The sequence below is a fragment of the Orycteropus afer genome, unplaced genomic scaffold (genome assembly GCF_000298275.1).
Source record: "Orycteropus afer afer isolate SDZICR_OR568_19922 unplaced genomic scaffold, OryAfe1.0 scaffold00305, whole genome shotgun sequence".
Lineage (NCBI taxonomy): Eukaryota > Metazoa > Chordata > Mammalia > Tubulidentata > Orycteropodidae > Orycteropus > Orycteropus afer.
In genome coordinates this window covers 3,841,041-3,855,975 of record NW_006921892.1, presented here as the reverse complement: position 1 = coordinate 3,855,975, position 14,935 = coordinate 3,841,041, and the positions used below count along the sequence as shown (strand labels likewise).

The following is a 14,935-nucleotide window of genomic DNA, read 5'->3' as shown; positions in this document are numbered from 1 at the left end:
GGCAAACATGGGTATATGGGTGGATAGGCTGAACTATTACGTATGTCTATGAAATGGGGAGTATATCCAAGAACATGTATAGGGTTGACAGACAATGGTCCTATAAGTTTATGTGAATGATCAGAATTCCCATTTGTACAGTAGTGCTGACAAGGGGCAAGGTTGTGGTCACTGCCTGGTCACAGCCAGCTACCCAGAGGGACCAGGTAGTTGCACCTGTGGGCTTGGGACCATAGTCACAGGGGACATCAAGGTCAATTGGCATAAAATACTATACAAAACATTGTTCCACCTCCTACTTTGGTGAGTAGTGACTGGAATCTTAAAAGCTAGCAAGCTGCCATCTAGATGCAGTGATGGATCTCTCCTTGTCCAGAGCAAAGAAGAATGAAGAAAACCAAGATTCATGGAAACAATTAGTCCTAGCGACTGGTACACCATCTGATCTGCAGCTATACGACTATGGTGCCCGGCTACCACTGTCATCTGCTTGGAAGGGGATCTATGTCGGAGATCCTCAATAGAGAGGGAGAACAACGTGGAACACAACTCAAAATCATTTGGAGGAAAAAAAAGGGGGGCCCTGGTTTGCTGGTCCGATAGAGACTTCTGGAACCACTGAGATTGTGGCCCCTAGCTGCCCTTCAGGTCTGGACTTGAACCCACACCCATGGTTTCCAGCCAAACAGGCATATGAGTTGAACATTTACCTCAGGTAGGTGTACTCCTTGGAGAGAACAGTTATGGGAGAAAGAAGGGCTGCATAGCACAGGGAGACAGCTCAGGGGGCAGGGAGGGATGGACACTGGGATGAGGTAGCTATGGGGAGGAAGTGGGAGGGCAGCTGTTGCATTATGGTAAACTGTGGTCAATGTCATGAGACAAAGTGTATGTGAACTGCTGTATGGAAAGTGAATTTGCTCCGTAAATCTTCACCCAAATCACAATAAATAAATAAAGTTATGAGTCAACTTGGAAAAAAAAAATTCAAACAACGAATTACACTGAGCACATTTTCTACAAAACAGTGTTAAAAAGCCAGGTTGTCACTTTGAGGACTAAGGTGTTCCTGGCCCAGGGGCTACAGCATGAGTCTAACTATTAACTGATTTTCTGCAGTGCTGATATGGCCAATTGTAAATGAACACAATTTCCAAAGATAAACTATCAAGTGAGATTATAGAATTTTGGATCAAGAAAAGACCTTGGATATCATTTAGTGACCCTTTTTTATATGAGGAAACTGAAATATGGAGAGGTTAAATGATTTGCTTAACATCTTGTTGTTTGCTATTGAGTTGATTCCGACTCGTAGTGACCCTGTAAGGCAGAGTAGAACTGTCCTATAGCGTTTCTTAGGCTGTAATCGATTGGGGAATAGATCACTGGGCCTCTTGTCCCACAGAGCTACTGGTGGGTTCAAACCACCGGCTTTTCAGTTAGCAGCTAAGTGATTAATCATTGCACCGCCAGGACTTACGGTTTTAGGTTTGGTTGTAGAAAACGAACCAGAAACCAGATCTGAATCTCAATCGTAGGGGGCTTTCTTCTTTTAAAAAAAAAGTTTTTCAGTTTACTCCTGATGAAAACTAGTTCAAATAAATAATGTTCATATTTTTATGCAGCATATCAGTGCTTTCATGCCTTAAAGATTAAGAAAACTTACCTACCTCTGTGTGCTACAAGATTGTCTTCAACTTCTGTTGTACCTCGGATTACTACCCACTACACAATTTATCCCCGAGATAAGGACAAACGATGGGACGGTAAGTAAGCTGTGTAAAATTGTAACTTTTTTTAGATACTTTGTATCATTCTGTGAAGGGGAATGTTGTATTTTTCATAGTAGTTTAAAAGCATCTATTAATGTTTTATTACCTTTATCAAATCTATTACATATCAATATTTAGGTATGCAAATATGTGCTATATTTATAATAATAAACATCAAAACCAGAAGTTTGTTTAAGGAAACCGAAATAAAATATACACTAGCATAGAGCCTAAGAAAACATCAAACTAATACAGTAATATATGTAATGTAGTTATTGTGCTAAACAGACCAGTGAGTTCTATAAATAATACATAGTAGGAGGAAGGTTGGGCAAACTATTTTCATAGTGATCCCGCCTCGGAAACCCAAGGAAGGATCGCTATGAGTTGGGTCTGACTTGACGGCATATAACAACAACAACAAAGCTTAATGGGTATTTCTAAACACAGAATGTGATTTTGTCAGGTCATGGTAATCCCAGAATCTCAATTTTTTTTTTTTTTCCTCCCAGGAGTGAACATGGAGAGGTTTGCAGAGGAAGCGGATGTAGTAATAGTTGGTGGAGGCCCTGCAGGGCTCTCTACAGCTATTCGTCTAAAGCAGTTGGCTGCTGAACATGAAAAGGATATCCGTGTGTGTCTAGTGGAGAAAGCTGCACAGATAGGAGCTCATACGCTCTCAGGAGCCTGCCTTGATCCATGTGCTTTTGAAGAACTGTTCCCAGACTGGAAGGAGAAAGGGGTATGAAAATATGTTTTTCAAGTATTTATAAATTAAGTGAATGAATGAATGAATGTTATAGATAAATAGATATAAACTTCAATTTTAGTTGTCTCTGTTTCCAAATTACTGGACTATGGAAAACCCTTTTATATAATTCTGTCTCTTAAAGGATAATTATAAATTTATGTTATTTTAAGTTAAAAATACCAAACCAAACCCACTGCTATAATGTCAATTCTGACTCATAGTGATCTCCACTGGGTTTCCAAGGCTGTAAATCTTTACAGAAATAGATTGCCTCATCTTCCTCCTATGGAGTGGCTGGATTTGAACCACTAACCTTCTGGTTAACAGCCAAATGATTTAATTTAAAAGGGGGGAAATTGAGTCATATCAGATATAAATCTTAAATATAATAACGAGCTCTGACAGCAGCTGATAATCAGAATGTTGGTGGTTCAAACCCACCAGCTGCTCTCTAGGTGAAACATGAGGCAATCGGTTTCCATAAAAATTTATAGCCTTGAAGACTGTGGGGCAGTTCTACTCTCCCCTGTAGGGTCACTATGAGTTGGAATCAACTTTATACCAGTGGATTTATTTGTTTGTTTATATAATGCCTTGTACATTTGTATATATATACTAGATTTATCATAAAGTGTTACCTTGAGAAGACCTTCGAATATTTATTTCTGCAAAAAAAAAAAAGTATGTTGTTGTTGTTGTTGTTAGGTGCTGTTGAGTCATCTCTGACTCTTAGTAACCTTATGTACAACAGAACGAAACACCATCCAGTCCTGTGCCAGCCCACAATCCCTGCTATACCTGAGCCCATCATTGCAGCCACTGTGTCAATCCATCTTGTTGAGGGCCTTCCCCTTCTTCATTGACCCTCCACTTTACCAAGCATGATATCCTTCTCCAGAGAATGGTCCCGTCTGACAACATGATCAAAATACATTGGATGAAGTCTTGCTTCCAAGCACCATCCTGGCTTCACTTCCTCCAGGACAGATTTGTTAGTTCTTTTAGCAGTCCATGGTACTTTCAGTATTCTTCACCAACACCACAACTCAAAAGCATCAGCTCTTCTTCACCCTTCCTATTCATTTTCTAGCTTTCACATGCATATGAGGCAATTGAAAACACAATGGCTTGGATTAGACCTTAGTCTTCAAGGAGACATCTTTGCTTTTCAGCGCTTGAAAGAGGTCTTTTGCAGCAGATTTGCCCAATGCTATATGATGTCTGATATCTTGACTGCTGCTTCCATTGGTGTTGATTGTAGGGCCAAGTAATATGAAGTCTTTGACAACTTCTTCATCTCTGTGGATTGAGCTAAACCTCATGCACATTCCAGTATCAGTCCTGATGACAGAATGTTTTTTATTGAGTAGTTTAGGTCTGCCTATACTGGCATCAAATTTGGCTGAGAGCTTTCTGATTGCCAAGACTGCCAGTTTTCAGCAAAAAACAAAACAAAAACACAAAAATAAATTTTCTCAATTTTCTCACTCAGAATTTTAATAAGAGTAATGAGAATTGTTTTGGGCATCATGAAGGCTAGGGATATAGAGCACAGTGTGTAAACTACACAAATACGTATTTTGGTTTTTAAGCATTTTCTAAAGATAGGTTTCATCGAAGCTTCCAGACTAAAACAGACTTGGAAGATGGAAGAGGTCAAAGAACTGGCCTCTGAAAACCTTATGAATAGCTGTGAAACACTGTCTTATACAGTACTGGAAAACTTTATAAGTAGCCCTGAAACATTGTTCAATATAGTGCCAGAAGATGAGCCCCTCAGGTCAGAAGGCACTCCAGATATGACTGGGGAAGAGCTGCCTCCTCAGAATAGAGCCGACCTTAATGATATGGATAGAATAAAGCTTTTGGGACCTCCATTTGCTGATGTGTCATGTCTCAAGAAGAAAAGAAACAAAAATATAGCATTTTTATTTTGACAGTGTTTTTAAATTTGTTCTGTAGTCTTCCATTAAATTTTTGGGACAATGCAATATCTAAGACCAAATAAAACAATTTATCTTCTAAAAAACAAAGTCATCCTAGGCTCCCATAATATAAACCAAAGGGGAAAAAAAAGGATTGGCACGATACACAGAGGATGTGTATTACTCTCTGTAATTTTTATGACCGTAATTAAAATCTTACACATTTATTTCCATTATTTCTTCTATAAAAAGTTAGAATATCAGTGTCTGTGATGTATTAGGTGAAGATCAAAAAGTTACATAAATCTATATTCTTTCCATACAGAGTAAATTGAATTCCAAAAATTTCAATTATGCTCTTCTTTGTGAAATATCGAGCTCCTTTAAACTAGAAGTGCTTTAATTATTACTAACTAAACTCCTCTTTTCTATATTATATCAGAAACAGATGTCATTGAGTTATTATCAACGTAGTAATCAATTTTAGTAGAGAAAAAAGTTTTCACATCAAAACCCTTTATTGTTTTGGTGTTATTATATATTTTAACAGAGATTTTTACTATTACTGGAAATGATTACTAGCTTAATTCCTATGAGGTTATTAAAATAGATCAAGAAAAATAAATTGCTTTTTTAAGTTCATAGCATATATTTATATCTTTATAATGATTGTAAAATTTTCTGCCAGCACAGATGATCATCTTTGTGAATGCAGTAAGGAAGGAAACAGTTTTATTGTTGAATAAGCATTAAACCGGAATATAAAGCTCATCACATGCAATCTGCTAGGCAGATTGCCAGGAGATAAAGATACCTCACCCTTTTTGTTGTTGTTGAAAATACACACAGCAAAACATACACCAGTGCATCAATTTCTACATAAATAATTCAGTGACATTGATTAAATTCTTCAAGTTGTACATTCATTCTCACTCTCCTTTTCCAATTGTTCTTCCCCCTTTAACATAAAGTCACTACTCCTAAGTTTGCTATCTAATCTTTTGAGTTGTTGTTGTCAGTGTGTTCTTATGTGGATAATTCTTAAAAGAGCACAATGTGCAAGGATGACATTCTTTACTAGTTAAGCTGAACTATTGTTCAGTTTTAAGAAGACTTCAGGAGATATTCTTGGTTTAAGATGTATAGATTATCTCAGGGTAGTAGTTTCAGGGGTTCATCTAGCCTCAGTGGCTTCAGAAAGTCTGGATTCCATCATTAACTTGAAATAATGTTCTGCATTTTCCTCCTTTTGATCAGGATTTTTCTATAGAATCTTTGATCACAGCATTCAGTAATGGTAGCCGGACACCATCCAGTTCTTCTGTCTCATGGTAGAGGAGGCATTTGTTCATGAAGGCAATTAACCATGCATTCTATTTCCCCTTCCTATTCCTTATTCTCTTTTCCTCTGTTGCTCCAGGCAAATAGAGACCAGTTGTTGTGCCTTGGATGGCTGCTTGCAAGCTTTGAAGACCCTAGGCACTATGCAGCAAACTAGGAGGTAGAACCGAAGGACTTAAAGTGGTATTAGACCAATTAACTAGGATGTCCCATGAAACCATGACCCTAAACTTCTAAACGAAGAAACCAAATCCCATGATGTATTTGGTTGCATTTGAACAGCTTCATCAGCTGCTCTTTTCATTGCTGTTATAACAATATATATCACACAACATTTGCCAGTTCAACTTTATACAGATGTACAACTGACCGGTATTAGTTACATTAATCAGCTATCCAACCCTTACCCTTAATCAGTGCAATTTTTCCATCCTGTAAAGTGAAATGCAGTGCTCCATAACTAGTAACACCCTCTTTCTGCCTCCCTCCCACCCTTTGTTGTTGTTGTTGTTATGTGCTGTCTAGTCAAACCCGACTCATAGTGACCCCTCCTTGGGTTTCCAAGGCAGTGTCACTACGGAAGTAGGATTGCCCAACCTTCCTTCCGAGGAGTGGCTGGTGGGTTTGAACTGCCAGCCGTCTGGTTAGCAGGCAAGTGTCTTAGCCACTATGCTACCAGAGCTCCCCCCTCCCACCCTTAGTAACCACTAATAAACTTTGGTCTCTATATTCGCTTGTTTTTGTCTTTTTATATAAGTGAAGTTATAATATTTGTCCTTTTATAATTTACTTACTCACTCAGCTTAATGCCCTCACACTGCATCCATGCTGTAGCATGTATCAAGATTTCATTTATTTTTCTAAGTAGTATTCCATTGTATGTATCAAAAATTAAATAAATATCATATAAAGATCAAAAATATTAACTGTATTCTTTCCATATGGAGTAAATGAAATTATAAAAAGTTCAGTTATATCTTTTTTCTAAAGTATCAAGCTCCAAGAAATCAAATACCACATTTTGTTTATCTGTTCATCCAGTGATGAGCATTTAGGTTGTTTCCACCTTTGGCTATTTTGAGTAATGTTGCATTAAACATGTCTGTACATATGTCTGTTCATGGCTTTGCTTTCAAGTTGTCTGGGTATATTTCTAGTGAAGGAACTGCTGGGTCATATGGTAGTTCTGGTTTTTTTGTTTTTTGGGGAATGATACTTCATCCTTTTATATAGCTAAGTAATAGAATGTTATGTACCTTTAAATTGTCTTTATCCAAAGGAAAAATAAAGCTTCTCAATCTTTTCCACAACGAGGAAGCTACAACTTGAAAACAAGTACCTAGGCTAAACTCTCAACAGTGACAGAGACACAGAGCATCATCCTCTTTGAAGTTCATGTTCAAAAAGAGACTTCAGACCCTTCAAGATACACATTCCTGGGATGCAAAACTGAGAAGAGGCTTATTTAGGTTTTTACCAAACCTCTCAAAGAGACAGGGAAAGGATCTAAGTATTTTCTAAGGGAAATACGTCAGCAGGAAAGAGTTCTTTCTCTTTTGACAACAAGGAAAATTTATTTTTATTTATTTATGTATTTTTTTGGATTTGTATTTACCCTTATAAATATAAACTAAAATAAAAACTTTTTTATCATTCCTTCTTTTGTTTCTAGGCACCCCTTAAAACTCCTGTAACACAAGATTCTTTTGGAATTTTAACAGAGAAATATAGAATTCCTGTACCAATTCTCCCAGGTAAGGCAATATAAATAATCATAGGATCATAGACTTCTACAGATAGAAGGAACTACATTTCATCTGGTCAAATCCCCTCCTTTTGCAGATGAGAAAATTGAGGCCCAGAGATTTGAAGGATTTACCCAAAGTTATACAACTAGCTGGTGGGAAAGTAGGACTAGAACCCACTTCTTTTGTCTTCCAGTCCAGAAGACTTGAAATATAGCCTTGAAAGCCAATCAGGAATTTTTATTTTAGTGCTATAAATATTTATAATTTAGTAAACTAGAACTCTACACCAAAATTAGAGAAAATAAGTTGAACTGATGACCATTAGAATTTTTTAATTAACTATTTATGTTTTTGAAATATAATCAATTAAAAGTCACATTAATAAAGCATGTATTTGTAGGTCTTCCAATGAATAATCATGGCAATTACATTGTACGCTTGGGACATTTAGTGAGCTGGATGGGACAACAAGCAGAAGCCCTTGGTGTTGAAGTGTACCCTGGTTATGCTGCTGCTGAGGTTTGTATAGTTTTTTGTTTTTTGTGATTTAGGTGAAAGTTTACAGAGCAAATTCATTTCCCATACAACAGTTCATACACATTTTGTTTCCTAACGTTGATTGCAATCCCTATAATGTAACAACTCTCTTCCCACTTTCTCCCTGTGATAGATTATCTTTTCCCTTTGTCCTTTCCCCATGTATTCCTACCTTTTGAGCTATCTCCTTGTGCAAATACTGCCCTTCTGATCTCCCATGGTTTATTGTTTTAAGGAAGTTACCTACCTGGTATAAGTTTTATCTTATTCGCCTGTCTGTCGTTTGGCTGGAAGCCATAGAAGGAAGTTCAGTTCAGGCCTGAAGGGTGACTAGGGGCCATAGTCTCAGGGGTTTCACCAGTCTCTATCAGACCAGTAAGCCTGGTCTTTTTTATGATTTTGAGTTTTGTACCACATTTTTCTCCCACTCTATCCAGGATCTCCTATTTTGATCCCTTTCCATGTGATTGACAGTAGTAGCCAGGCACTATCTATTTTTTCTGGTCTCAGAGTCATGTAGGCTGAGTTTCCCATGGTCTACTAGTCCCTTGGACTAATTGTTTCCATAGGTCTTTGGTTGTCTTCATTCTTCTGTGCTCTGGATGAAGAGATACCATTTGTTGTATCTTAAAGGGCTGCTTGCTAGCTTTAAGAGCCCAGTCACTACTCACCAAAGTAGAATGTAGAATGTTTTTTGTGTGGTATGTGATGCCAGTTGAGCTTGATGTCCCCTTCGACCATGGTTCTGAGCCAATGGGCCCAGTGACTCACTCCCTTAGGGTGTTTGGCTGTGGCTAAGAAGTTATCATAACTTTGCCCCTGTTAGCTCTTTTGTATATATGGACATTCTTGTAGCACATGCAGGTACTTTGTAGAAATATCGTCTATCAGGTATAGTTCAAAATATACACACATACACACACGTATATGGGAAGTGATCTCTTTTTTATTTGAAAATAAGTTGGTAATTATACAGTACTGATCTTTCATTTTATCATACTGTGGTGGGTTATGTGTTTCTGTGATGCTAGAAGCTATACCACCAGTATTTCAAATGCCAGCAGGGTCACCTATGGTGGACAGGTTTCAGTGGAGCTTCCACACTGAGACAGATGAGGAAATGACCTGTTTATCTACTCCTAAAGGAAATTGGCCAGTTTAAAACTTACGAGTAATAATTGAACATTGTTTGATATAATGCTGGAAAATGAGCCCCTCACTTGGAAGCCACTCAAAATACAACTAGGGAAGAGCTGCCTCCTCAATGGAGAGTTGAGCTTAATGACAAGATAGAGGAAAAGTTTTGAGACCTTCATTTGCTGTTGTGGCCTGACTCCAAATGAGAAGAAACAGTAGCAAACATTAGTAATTGGAAAGTAGAATGTAAAAAGTATGAATTTAGGAAAATTGGAATTTGTCAGAAATGAAGATCTATATCCTATGCATGAGTCATTTTGAATTAAGACAGTCATATGGTCTGTTAAGCCGGAATGACAAATTGAAGAGGAAAGGCATCACATTCATTAGAAAAAAAGGAAAATTTCAAAATACACCCTGAAGTACAATGCTATCAATAATAGGATAACATCCATACATATACATGGAAGACCAGTTTATATGACTATTGTTCACATTTACACTACAACTAATGTGAAAGATGATGAAAATAGAAAATTTTAACTAACTTCTGCATTCTGAAATTGATCAAATATGCAATCAAGATGCATTAATAATTAATGCTAATTGGAATGTAAAAGTTGGAAACAAAGAAGAATCATCCAGAGTTGGAAAATATGGCCTTGGTAATAGAAACAACACTGCAGATTGCATGATAGAATTTTGCAAAATCAGCGACTTATTCATTGGAAATACCTTTTTTCAACAACATAAACACCTACTATACATGTGGGCCTCACAGAATGGAATATACATGAATCACATCAACTACATCTGTGGAAAGAGACAAGGTAGACATTCAGTATCATCAGTCAGAACAAAGCCAGGGCCAGCTGTGGAACAAAACATCAATTGCTCCTATGCAAGTTCGAGCTGAAGCTGAAGAAAATTAAAATGACATCAAGAGCCAAAGTGCAACCTTGAATGTATCCCACCTGAATTTAGAGACCATCTCAAAAATATATTTGATGCATTGAACACTAATGTCCATGAACACTAATGACAAAAGACCAGACAAGTTGTGGGATGACATCAAGGACATCATACATGAAGAAAACAAGCAGTCATTAAAAAGACAGGAAAGAAAAAAAGGACCATAATGGATGTCAGAAGAGACTCTGAAACTTCCTCTTGAATGGAGTAGCTAAAGCAAACAAAAGAAATGAAGTAAAAGAGTTGAACAGCAGATTTCAAAAGGCAGCTCAAGAATACAAAGTAGTCTTATAAAGAAACATGCAAAGACCTGGAGTTAGAAAACCAAAAGGAAAAACATTCTTGGTATTTCTCAAGCTAAAGAAAATATTGAAGCTTCATGTTACAATATTGAATGACTGTATGGGCAAGATATTGAATGATGCAAAGGCATCTAAAGAAGATGGAAGGAACACATAGTCACTATCCCAGAAAGAATTGGTTGACATTGGGCCATTTCAAGAGGCAGCATATTATCAAGAATTGATGGTGTTGAAAAAAAGTCTAAGCTGAAGGCATTGGCAAAAAACAAGGCTCCAGGACTAACTGTTCAAGATCAAAGTCTTCAGTATGAATTACACCTAAACATAAAGAAAATAGAAATCCTCACAACTGGACCAGTAAGCAAAGCAAAATCAAGATAAACATAGAAAATACTGAAATCATCAAAAATGTCTATCTTTTTATTATCATTATTATTATTATGACTACTACTACTTATTGTGCTTTAGGTGAAAATTTACAGAGCAGAATTTGTTTTACATTCAACATTTCGTGTACATTTGGTTTCACTTCCCAGTTACCATCCCCAGCCCTAACCCACTTTCCTCGCCTCCCTTCCCAGTAACCCCCACCCTGTGTCCCTCATAGTTATGCACTCCTGTGTGTCCTGCATTCCCTTTGTGTGGATGTTGCCCCTCTGGTGCTCCATGGTTGATTGCTCCAAGGGATGCATCTCCATAGAGTATGTCCATAGATTGAGTGGTTTGTGTGTATGTCTTGTTTACCATTGAACTGAGAGTCAGCCCTTGGGAGTGAGTTTTATTCCAGGGCCAAAGCATAGTGTCTAAGGCACTTGACTGCTAACCAGAAGGCCGGTGGTTGGGTTAAACCCACCAGCCACTCCTCAGAAGGAAGGTTGGGCAATCTACTTCCGTAGTGATACTGCTTCGGAAACCCAAGGAGGGGTCGCTATGAGTCAGGGCCTACTCAATAGCACATAACAACAACAACAACAAAGTGTATCCCAGGGCCATAGTATTGGGGGTCCCACCAGACTCCATCCAATCAGTAATTCTGGTCATTATTGTTTTTGGATTTTGTTCCACGTTTTTCCTCCCACCCTATCCAGGATCTCTAGTTTTGATCCTTTCACAAGTGGTTGGCATTGGTAGCTGGGCACTGTCTAGTTCTTCTGGTCTCGAGGTCCATCATGTCTTAGGGCTGATTGCTTCCCTTGGTTTTTTGTACTCTACTTCGCTTCCAACAATAGGAGACTGTGAGCTGCAGCTTACATGGCTGATTGAAACCTTTTAAGACCCTAGTCACTACTTACCAATGTAGGTCATGGAGCAAGACTTGTATGTATTTTGTTGTGCCAGTTGAGTCTGGTGTCCCTCATTAGTATGGTCCTAGGTTGGTAGATCCATTGGCACTCTCTCCCACAGTGTCTGTCTGTGAGGGATTGCTCTATGTCTGTCCTCTGTTGTTTCTGTAAGGATTGTGGATATTTTGTATCACTGGTATCTGTGCAAGATTAGCCTCAGCTGAAACTATCCTTGGTCTAGAGTATAATCCTGTTCACTGACCCCCATCTGATCCTCTCAGATGTTTATGTGTTTATCTGTAGCCTCGTGTTTGGTATTAATGGTAATGCAGTATTGTGGATATACTGGTATTAGCCTCTGTCGTCTATATCTTATGTGCACAATTCGGTGTCCTCCTTTCTTTCTTATCATGGTAGTCACAGACTCTTTCCATACCATCCCTCCCCTTGCCCACATCAGCATGTGGCCCCCAGCTAGCCTGAAATTATTCCCTCCCCACCCCGGTAATCTACAAAGTGAGCTCCCTTTTGCAAGCAAACCCTTCTTTGTCTTTTTACAGTAATGGGTTCATACAGTACTTGTCCTTCTGTGATTGACTTACTTCACTCAGCATAATGTCCTCCAGGCTCATGCACATTGTGAGATGATTCACATATCCCTCATTGTTCTTTAATGTAGCATGTACCATAATTTGGTTATCCACTCATCTGCTGATGGACATAAATTTAGGTTGTTTCCATCTCTTTGTTATAGTGAATTGTGCTGCAATGAACATAGGTGTACATGTCCATTCATGCATGGTCTTTCACCTCTTTGGGTTATATTCCTAATAATGGAATTGCTGGGTCAAATGTTATTTCTATTTTAGTTTTTTAAGGAAATGCCATACCATTTGCTACAATGGTTGTACCATTTTACAATCCCACCAGCAATGTATAAGAGTTCTAATCTCTCCACAGCCTTGCCAGCATTTATTACTTCTGTCCTGTTGAACATTGCTATTATTGCTGGGATGAGATGATATCTCGTCATTATTTTGATTTGAATGTGTCTAATGACTAAAGATCGTGAGCAATTCCTCATGTGTTTGTTGGCCACCAGCATATCGTCTTTAGTGAAATGTCTGTTCATGTCTCTTTTCCGTTTTTGAATTGGATTGTTTGTCTTTTTGGTGTCGAGGTGTTGAAGTTTTCTATAGATTTTGGAGATAAGTCCTTTGTCAGATATGTCATAGACAAATATTTTCTCCCAATCTGTAGTTTTTCTTTTTACCCTTTGAGAAAGTCTTTCAGTGCACATAAGAATTTAACTTTTAAAATGTCCCAGTTATCTATTTTCTCTCCTACCTCCTGTGCATTCTGGGCTATGTTTGATAGTCTATTTATGCCATAAATTAGGATTCCTAGATTTGCCCCTATTTTATCTTTGATGAATTTTACAGTTTTGGGTTTTACACTTAAGTCTTTGATCCAACTTCTGTTTGTTTTTGTGTATGGGGTGAGGTATGGATCTTGTTTCATTTTTCTGCAAATGGATATCCAATTTTGCTAGCACCATTAAAAAGGTGTTAAAAAGACTGTCTCTTCCCCATTTAATGGGTTTTAGACTTTTGTCAAAGATCAACTGTCCATAGACGGATGGGTCTGTTTCTGGGTTTTTGATTCTGTTCCGTTGGTCTATCTGTCTATCATTGTACCAATACCACACTGTTTTGACTCCTGTAGCTATATAGTAGGTTTTAAGATCTAGGAATGTGAGACCTCCCACTTTGTTCTTCTTCAGTAGCGCTCTGCTTATCCAAGGTCTCTTTCCTTTCCATATGAAGTTAGTCATTGGTTTTTCCATGTCCTTAAAAAATTTTTTTGGTATGTGGATCTGGATTGGATGGAATGTGTAGATTGCTTTAGGTAGTATTAACATTTTCACAGTATTCAGTCTGCTTCTCCATGAACAAGACAGGTTCTTCCATTTATGTAGATCCCTTGTTGTCTCCTGTAGTAGTATTTTATAGATTTCTTCGTATAGGTCTTTTGTGTCTCTGGTAAGATTTATTCGTAGATATTTTATCTTTTTAGTAGCTTTTGTAAATGGCATTGTTTCCCTTATTTCCTTTTCAGAGGTCCTTTGTTGGTGTAGAGGAATCCAACTGATTTTTATATGTTGACCTTGTATCCTGCCACTTTGCTGAACCTCCCTGTTAGTTCCAATAGTTTGTTTTTGTTTGTTTGTTTGTTTGTTTGCTGAGTCTCTTGGGTTTTCTGCAAATACAGATAGCTTTACTTCCTCTTTGCCAATTTGGATGCCTTTTATTTCATTTTCTTGCCTTTTTGCCCTGGGTAGGACCTCAATACAATGTTAAATAGAAGGGGTGATAGAGGGCATCCCTGTCTGGTCCTGTTTGTAAGGGGAATGCTTTGAGTCTTTCTCCATTAATAATAATATTGGCTGTTGGCTTTGTATATATGCCCTCTATTATGTTGAAGAATTTCCCTTCTCACCCTATTTGCTGAGAGCTCTGAAGAGGAACAGGTGTTGTATTTTATCAAATGCTTTTTCTGCGTTGATTGATACAATCATATGGTCCTTTTGTTTTGTTTATGTGGTGGATTACACTGATTGTTTTTCTCATGTTGAACCATCCTTGCATTCTTGTATGAATCCCACTTGGTCAAGATGTATTATTTTTTTGATATGTTGTTGGATTCTGTTAGCTAAGATTTTGTTGAAGATTTTTGCATCTATGTTCATGAGGGATGTTGATCTGTAGTTTTCCTTTTTAGTGGTGTCTTTCCCTGGTTTTGCTATTAGTGTTATGCATGCTTCATAAAATGAGTTTGGGAGTATTCCACCTTTTTCTGTGTTCTGGAGCTCTGGTGACATAATGCCTAAGGCATTTGACTTCTAACCAGAAGGCTGGCAGTTCAAACCCACCAGCCAATCCTTAGAAGGAAGATCAGGCAATCTATTTCCATAGTGATACCACCTTGGAAACCCAAGGAAGGGTCGCTACAAGTGGAAATCGACTCGGCAGTGAGTTTGGTTTTTTGGTTTGGAATAGCTTGAGTAATATAGGTGTCAACTCTTCCTTGAGTATTTGGTAAAATTCTCCAGTGAAGCCATCAGGGCCAGGACTTTTTCTTGTGGGAAGTTTTTTTTTTTTTTTTTT

The 14,935-nt window shown here is 37.9% G+C and overlaps 1 protein-coding gene across 1 annotated transcript in view; it reads left to right on the top strand.

Annotated features, from left to right (window-relative positions):
* Nucleotides 1-1,630: 1,630 nt before the first annotated feature.
* Nucleotides 1,631-14,935, top strand: part of ETFDH (electron transfer flavoprotein dehydrogenase) — a 56,357-nt gene continuing 43,052 nt past the window's right edge. The window contains exons 1-4 of the mRNA XM_007951642.2: nt 1,631-1,766; nt 2,285-2,514; nt 7,462-7,543; nt 7,938-8,056. Coding sequence (XP_007949833.2) covers nt 2,293-2,514; nt 7,462-7,543; nt 7,938-8,056 — 423 coding nt within the window. The 5' untranslated portion in view covers nt 1,631-1,766; nt 2,285-2,292. The remainder of the gene's footprint in view (nt 1,767-2,284; nt 2,515-7,461; nt 7,544-7,937; nt 8,057-14,935) is intronic.